The 8,481-nt window shown below is 34.1% G+C and overlaps 1 protein-coding gene across 1 annotated transcript; it reads right to left on the bottom strand.

Annotated features, from left to right (window-relative positions):
- Positions 1 to 246: 246 nt before the first annotated feature.
- Positions 247 to 3,946, bottom strand: LOC107604875 (cytochrome b-c1 complex subunit Rieske-4, mitochondrial). Its single transcript, XM_016306581.3, has 2 exons — positions 3,575 to 3,946; positions 247 to 1,221 (listed from the first exon to the last, which is right to left on the bottom strand). The coding sequence occupies exons 1-2, from the start codon at positions 3,735 to 3,737 to the stop codon at positions 578 to 580; spliced, it is 807 nt and encodes a 268-aa protein (XP_016162067.1). The 5' UTR covers positions 3,738 to 3,946; the 3' UTR covers positions 247 to 577.
- Positions 3,947 to 8,481: the final 4,535 nt, after the last annotated feature.

Here is an 8,481-nt window from a genome sequence, read left to right as displayed (position 1 = left end):
TCAGAGCTCAGGTGACTGAATTTCTCAACTTGACAATACCGGAATAGCTAATAACACTGTAAACGGCAATTTTAATTTGTATACACTGTCACTGTGTAGAAAGTTTTAAACACACTCATGTAATCTGTTACCACGAAAAAAAAAAATCATGTTATCACACAAAAGAAAAACAAGAATCCGATTCAATCATTTGCCGCAAATCATTATGATTCAGTGACCAAAAGAACTCGATTCACATTAACTAAATTCCTTAAATTTTGCTGCTTCAGCAGAATTTTATTTCTAGATCATCTAAAAGTATCATTGCTATAATTATACAATACGCCTGAAGTCATCAACTAATGAAAGCATATGACAAACAATGTCAACAAGCAAAAAGGCAGGCGATTATTGATATAGTCATATAGGTCACACGCCAAACAGAAACAGTTAAATTTCCGAGCAGCATAAACACTTGTTAAACAAACCAAATAAGTACTCGAGCAAGAGATGTCGACGCCGTGTTTCGACATTATCGAATAAATTGAAATAAAACAATTGTAAACCGGTGCAGCAGGTAGTTAGTTTCCTGCGTCTTTCAACCAATTAGCAACTTGTTCTCTTCCAAGAAGGTATAAGTTGGTACCTCCAGATTGTATGGCGCTGGTCCCTTTCTAATTCTGCCAGAAATATCATAATGTGAGCCATGGCAAGGGCAAAACCAACCACCAAAGTCACCAGCATTTGGCAAGGGGATACAACCCAAATGTGTGCAAACCCCAATCACAATGAGCCACTCGGGGTTCTTGACTCTCTCCGCATCCTGCTGGGGATCGCGAAGAGATCCAACATCAACGCTGTTTGCCAGCTTAATATCATCTTCTGTTCTGCGCCTGATGAACACAGGCTTTCCACGCCACTTAACAGTCACAGTGGTGCCTGGCTCAATGCTGGAGAGATCAACTTCAAGTGAAGCCAGAGCAAGAACATCCTTACTGGCTGACATGCTGAGCACAAACTTGAGGATAAGGAGACGGACAAGAGAGGCATAGACAAATCTACCACCTGTTAGGACAAAGTAGGCAAATGCCCTCTTGCTTGGGTCACCAGGAGGATATCGTTCATGATTGTGTTCATCGTATACAATCTTAGAGGAAGGGTTTTTGACAGCAGCGACAGTTGCTGGAATTTCAGGAATAATGCTGTTTTCTTTTGTATGGACTGGCAATCCAGTAGCAAAACCTAGGTACAAATTAAAAAAAAAATAATGAGCAACATTAAGTAGGCTAAGAAGATAATAAAGCAAACCCTGAAAAATAAAAAGAAGGCAAGCTCCAAAAACTATAGCAAAAACCAAACTGTGATGGTTACAGGGTACTGCTAAATGGTTGGCATAACCATTTGGGCAACAAGGCTGCACCGGGTATTGTCCTTACTGGTACTTGTGAATAGATGCCCAAAATTCAATTATGTTTTTGCGCACAATTAAAATTCAACATATGCACAATTAGAGGTGTAATTGCTTTTTGGCAATGTACTCATATGTGACAGGTACAGATACGCTCGAATACACACGTAACAAAGTTTTAGGTAAAAATATGTTTTGGGTATGTATTGGACGTTACTGAGTACGTTTTTTTTTTTTTTTTTCGGATTCAAATTCATTCAAAATTACATTGCTTTGAGTAAATTTTATTTATTTTTTATTTTTCTATTTCAAAACTATTTAGATGTGCAGTAAAACATTAAATTGACTATTTAGACTATTTAAATGTTTATTTTTTTAATTTAAGATTAATTATTTAGATTAGTTTAATGTTAAATTTGACATAACCATATTTTATTAGTTGAAAATAACCATTTACTTTTAAAAGTTTGTGAAATTTACATATATTTTTTATATATATACTACATACCCGTACCCGTACCCTTTTTTCCGTAAAATTTTCGTACCAGTACTGTAAAATAATAAACAACTAAAATATATTTACCAATTACTCTCAATAAGCTTCAATAATGACTTTTTCTCTCTTTCTTCTTTTCTTTTTTTATTTTTATTTTTGTCAATGAATAACATACTTTTGTTATAAATTATTGAACCAATTTCAAGGAAGCCTAACTTAAAATTAACAGAATTCTTGAATAAACTATCTCTTGTGAGCTATTGAACTAGTGATATAGGAGGGGCAAATCATAGGATGGCACAACAATTTGGGAATGATTGTTGAAGCAGTTATGGGAAGCCTAAAGAATAATAGAATTATTGGATAAACAATCTCTTGTGAACTATTGAACTAGTGATATACTGATATAGGAAGCGCAAATCATAAGATGGAACACAATTTGGTTATGAACTATTGAACCAGTTCTTGTGCCTAACCATGAATAAAAGAATTCTTGAATAAACAATCTCTTGAGAACTATGGAACTAGTGATATAGGACGGATAAATCATAAGATGGCACAAACAAATACCTTACAGCATACAAATATAACAATCATAACTATAATGAAGACCTGTGACTGGTCAAATATACTTGGTGTTGATCCAAATAAACAGCCTAATGTTTTACTTTTGGCTTTTTGTGAACGGTACCCCCCCCCCCCCCAAAAAACATACACGCAAAAAGAAGCTGGAGTCAAAAGCACAAACACTCGACTGCATGATTTGAATTATATAAAGTTCAGAATTAGAAATGGAACTTTCTAGTTATTGACAGCACAATTATACATGCTAATATCGATTTTAGAAAGATAGCGCCTCACTTGGTATGTTTTATACTTTCATAATTTTTCATTGGTAATGCAATCTCTTATACGTTCATGTTACTTGATGTTTTTACTATAATCCAAAGTCTATATTACAACCAGATGTGTCATTCTAGTTTCCACTATAAATGATATATAATGACAACAAAACCAACAATGAAGTATAACCTGTTATAGATCAGAACAACAGCATGCTAGGCTCGGGTAAAATTATTCTATTTATATATTCCCTCAATTAAACACTCTTGAAAAGCTGTTGGTTAGAATATACTGCCAACACAATATGAGAGTTCAAATGCTCGTTGGAATTGAATTTCATCCACAGAGGGTAGCCTCTGACTATCGAAACGACAAATGCAAGAGATTTCACATGTCGCACTGCATCGAAGTCAAAATTCAAAATTCCAAAAGAAGAAAAATATGAGCACTATTCAACGCCATCTTTTATCCTTCTGTTCTTTGGGCACAAAATAGCACGTGTAGAAGAACACCACCACCAACAATCACTACCACCCCCAAATCCCAGACAAATGTTCGATTGCAATCAGCAAAAAACACGCTCACAATACATAAACTTCGAATCTAGACACCAACCAAGAACGAGTTAAATGATTTGCGTAAAGCAACTACCAATACTACGATATGACGAATAATAATAAAATCAGGTTGGCGCATAAGCACATAAACATACCGAACAGACAAAAGCATCAAATCAAGGGAACGGGACAGCAATAAACACAAATCAACTGGTTTGGTTTCGTTTTGATTTGGAGCTGAAACAAAAATGAATATGGAAAGGAAGAGGGAGAGAGGGAGAAAACCCTAACCTCGGAATGGGAGAAAGAATTGGGGTTGGGGAGCGGATCCGCGATCGTGGGAGTCATAGTGAGGAGCGATGGGGTTCCGAGAGACGAAAGCAGAGGCAGCGTGGTTAGCTCTCCATGAAGACGAAGACAGAGAAGAGAACCTCTTTGCCGCAACCCTCAACATCTTCGTCGTGCTCGTGAGCTCTTCTTTATTTTCAGTTTTTCACTGATCTCCTCCCTTTTTCACTTCAGTTTTTGATTTGTTTCCTCTGTTGTGTGGAACGACCGAATGAGGCGATGCGTCCCGATGCTTTGGGAATTAATCAGTTAGCTGCAAAAAAGAATTGGGCAGTAAATACATGTTTAAAATAAGAATTTTTAGAATTAAAATATAACTAATATGGGTAATGCTAGGAAAAAAAATAGTTAGAATTTGTCTTATTTAGTATTAATTAATTATCGCAACAATTAATGAATGATAAATAAAATAAGTTATGGCTGTTTTTGACTGATTTTCTTTGGTTACCAAACATTTCCGAACTAATGTTAACTGATTAAAATAAATGAACGAACTATCAATTCGATTTTTGTCTATTCTTTTGAATGACACTGCGATCCTTCAAAATAAAAATTATTTATTTCGATTTTTGTTTTCTACCTTCATGACACAATACGATATTTTGTAGGTATTTTTTTCGTTAACTTCAAACGAAAAACACCAACGTGTCATGATAATCTTGTGTGCTAACATATCTCGCTGCGGATGTAAATGTTTGTTGCATACGTGAACAATGTAAAATACGATGTCATTTTTTCATGATGTAGATTAGGACAACTAAGCCCCTGACCATTTCATATTATCCTCGTATGCAACAAACATCCACATTAGCAGCCAGATATGCCAGCACACAAGGTTACTGTAACACGTCAGCATTTTTTGTTTGGAATTGACGGAAAAATATTCACAGAGACCGCGTTGTGTCACGGAAGTATATGATAAGAACCGAAGTAGATCATTTTTATTTTGAGGGATTGCGTTGTCATTTGGAAAATAGATAGAGACCCCATTAGTAGTTCACTCAAAATAAATCGTTAACAAGTAAGAATAAAGTTCTGAAAACCGAACTAGTGATCGAATCACTCTAATTTTTGGTTTATTGATTTAGTGATTCAATCGATTCAACTGCGGTTTAACCGAAATAACCGAATTATAATAAAATAATATATAAAATAATAAATAAACACAAAAAATATAAATACAGATAATTATGTTAAATTATAATTTTTTACTATAATTTTTATAATAGTGTATATTGCAATTATAATTATTTGGTTAATATTTATTAGTAGCTTATAATTTTAAAACTTGAACTAAATTTATTAAGAATTTTAAGATTTTAATTATTCTAGTTTTTTCTTTTAAACACAATATATCTTTAAATATATATTTATTTTAAATTATATGTATTATAATTTATTTATATTAATATTTTAAATACATATATAACTTATAATAATAAAAAAGTTAATTCTTTTGTTATGAAAAATTTAAATTAAATAAAAATTATAAAAAATAAAACTTTTTTGTCTTGATAAAAAAAAGTCTTCATGAAAAGATAAAAAAAAGTTTGTTGGGCTCAATGAAATTCAGTCCATATGTAACATAAGACTAAAAGTCTAAAAAACAAAATCCGAATATATTGCTATATCATTCAATTGGATTAAATCTCTAAAGTGGTTCATCAGATTCATAGCTTTTATCATTTTAGTCTCTCGAATTCAAAATTACCTATATTAGTTTTTGAGATTCAGTTTTACGCACCATATTGGTCCCTAAACATTTTCTAATACTAAATCAGCGAATTAAATGCTGAATTAGCTCTGACTTGCCACGTTGAACATATGGCTAAACAACATCATTTTAGCTTGGCACTTAAACAAGAAGAAGTTTATATGATGTGCAACTCATTTTCCAAAATGACCTCATTTTTACCTTATTTAAGAACTAAAACGAAACGACGTTATTTAGCCATGTGTCTAATGTGACAAGTCAGAACTAGTTCAGCATTTTGTTGGTTGATTCGATGCTGGAAAGGGTTTTGGGACCAATATGGGCCTAAACTGAATCTCGATGACCAATATAATAAATTTTGAATTTGAAAGACTAAAATAATAAAAGGCGTGAATCTCAGAGACCACGATAGAATTTGCTTCTATTCAATTGTTAACTTTTATCCCTCTCCCATTCAAACAACAACAATGGCACACATTTAGGCACGTATATTACACACAAACTTAAAGAAAGAAACAAAACAATGATATTTCATTTTCTCAGAAAGAGAAAAAAAAGATGCACAAATCAACCAATATTTTCAAGCCTTTAAGGACCACCATCATGTTGTCGCCGTTCCAAATCCACCATCTTTGCATCGGGACAGTGGCTTCTATGGCAACGGTGGGAGTGAGGGCGGAGCTTGAGTTCGAGAGAAAGGAGAAGGAGTAACTGCGTGAGTGAGATAGTGCTTCACATAATCGCAGCTTAGTTGAGGGTTTCTCATTCTCTGAACAAAACGGCGCCGTTTGGTGCAAAATTTTGAAAATTAGCCGGGTTCCGGTTTAGTTCAATCGGACAATTTTCAATCGGTTTGACGGTTCAATCATGGTTTTAAACTTCAGCGATTATGTCTTCTGACCGATTTGCCTTTCTTACCGATTTATAGTTCGACCAACCGGGTTTTGAGAACCTTGAGTAAGAACAAACAAATAAATTGTGTATATGTATCAACAAAGAAAAATATAAAACAAAAGAGTAAATATTATTTTTGGTTACACACTATTAAAACACCCTTTTATAATTCGAAAATTTAGTCTCTACCTATTTAAGTAATTGATCTAAATAACCGTTGCTTATATCAGTAATGAAAATGTTTACACTAATTACTTGAATGGTTAACAACCAATTAACAATTTTTAAATTATGGTGAAGCACTTTATACTTCAAGCAAGTGATTAGACACCGAAAAGAATATTTACTCCAAAAAAAATAACACTGAAGAATCATTCTTGGTCCCCAAATATTAATAAAAACAAAGTCTGAAGGAGCAAAATAAACAAAATCAGAATGCATAAAAGGTAAACAATACATTTTTGACATAATAGAATTCACACACGAAAAAGAACAGGATCATAATTTGCAAGAATTGCACATTTATTTAAAATAGTAGCACAGTTAACAGTTTAACACCCCCTATGTTTTAATTTCTTATGCCACAATTCCATTGTTTTTTTTCCCCAAAGCAGTGTTTTAGCAATACATGATTAGCAATACTTTTTGAAGAACCAATAAATGAAGTATTCGATGAAAAAGAAATAGGATTAGAAATCATAAGACTATCAAAGATGTAAATTTCATTCAGAGCTTTGTCTTGGAGAGGAAGTTTATGAGTACCTTGATCATGAACAACACAAAAATGAGGCAAAATTTCAAAGAACACATAATTATCACCGACAAATTTGAAGACACTCAACAAATTTTGAGTTATTTGCAGAATATGTAATAAATTAGTAAGAAAACTAAAATTTCTAATTTTATCATAAAGAACTGAAGAACCGTGAAAAAGAATTTGCGCATCTTGGCCATTATCTATAAAAAGTTAGTTAGTCTCATGAGCAAAAGGTGCGGATGTCAAGAGATTCAAGAAATCAGAGATGATGCAGTGGCAAAAAAGAACGATTCTACTTCTATAACTCAGGTAATGAATTCAATATATTCTTCAAATAGCCATCAGCGGCCTCTTATGCTATGGCTGAGGGGTTGATGAAAAAGGCTGAAAAAAGTTACACCCGAGTTTTTGGAGAGAACTTGGATTTGAAGGAGGAGGTGAGGCGACTTAAAGACGATTATGCCAACTTGGAGGAGTCGGTTGCTGAAGTTACAGAGGAGATGTTTGAGAACCTGAAGAATCAACTTTGGGTTATTTCTCCCGACCTGGACATTTCTCTTCTCAACCCTGACATGGTCGTGGTTGATGGGAAGATCACCCCTCCTCCCCGAGAAGGTGATATCACCATGTCCGACTTGAAGACCTCAAGGGAGCCCTGGGTAGAATCTCCTCAGCCAGAAGCCGTTCCGTCCGAAGAGGCACCGTCGAGTTCTTCGCCTCAATCTACAGTTATGCCGACCGAGGAGACCTTAACGACTTCCTCTACTGAACCTGGATCCCCTGCTGTTACTGATGATCAAAACTCACTCCTTGGTCCAATTTAATATCTCAATCAAGGCCCGATTTGAACTTTTGTATATTTTGCATATCTTTTGTGGATATTGGTCCTTGTTACAGGACCTAACAACTTTTTCTTTTGATATAAACTATTTCTGTTTAAGTTGCTATTATGACTGTCGTGATCCTTTTTTTGTAAAAGGCTTTTGTATGTTCTTTTGAATTTCCTTTTGACTTAGGATTTTAAGATTGTTGTTTCCATTGCATAATTTGGACGGCCAATTTTGTTGTTCGACCATTTTAAAGACTTAGGTTATTTTTGCGATACATTTTATATTGCCCGAATACTTTCCGACTTACAAGTCGTAGTTACCGAGCTTACATAATCGTCATTTATAGCCTTTTTACATCGACTTGTACCTCGTCGTTTCATATTACCGACCACATAGGTCGGTCAATGGATTTTTGCATTTTTTTTAGCTTAAGTCGGTGTGTATCGTAGGATAAGCAATGGAATTAAAAAAATATTTTAATCATTAATGAAGAGCATTTTACAAAAGTGCTTTTGCTACTAAGGGTGGTAACTTCCTTGTCCCTAGTCCCCACTTTGATGCCTCATTAAAATCTCCTTCTGGAAAATTCTTTTCGGGAAAAAATCATGAAGTCGGAAAAAAAAGTACATCAAGTAGCGAGGTACGTTTCTAGCTA

The sequence above is a fragment of the Arachis ipaensis genome, chromosome B6 (assembly GCF_059453495.1).
Source record: "Arachis ipaensis isolate K30076 ecotype BB chromosome B6, ASM5945349v1, whole genome shotgun sequence".
Taxonomy (NCBI): domain Eukaryota; kingdom Viridiplantae; phylum Streptophyta; class Magnoliopsida; order Fabales; family Fabaceae; genus Arachis; species Arachis ipaensis.
The sequence above is the reverse complement of the archived record's forward strand: the minus strand, read 5'-3'. Positions and strand labels throughout refer to the sequence as shown.

Coding starts and splice junctions, on each gene's coding strand:
- LOC107604875 (XM_016306581.3), bottom strand. CDS start 3,737: ATGTTGAGGGTTGCGGCAAAGAGGTTCTCTTCTCTGTCTTCGTCTTCA. Junction 1,222..3,574: donor ATTCTTTCTCCCATTCCGAG/GTTAGGGTTTTC, acceptor ATTTGTACCTAG/GTTTTGCTACTGGATTGCCA.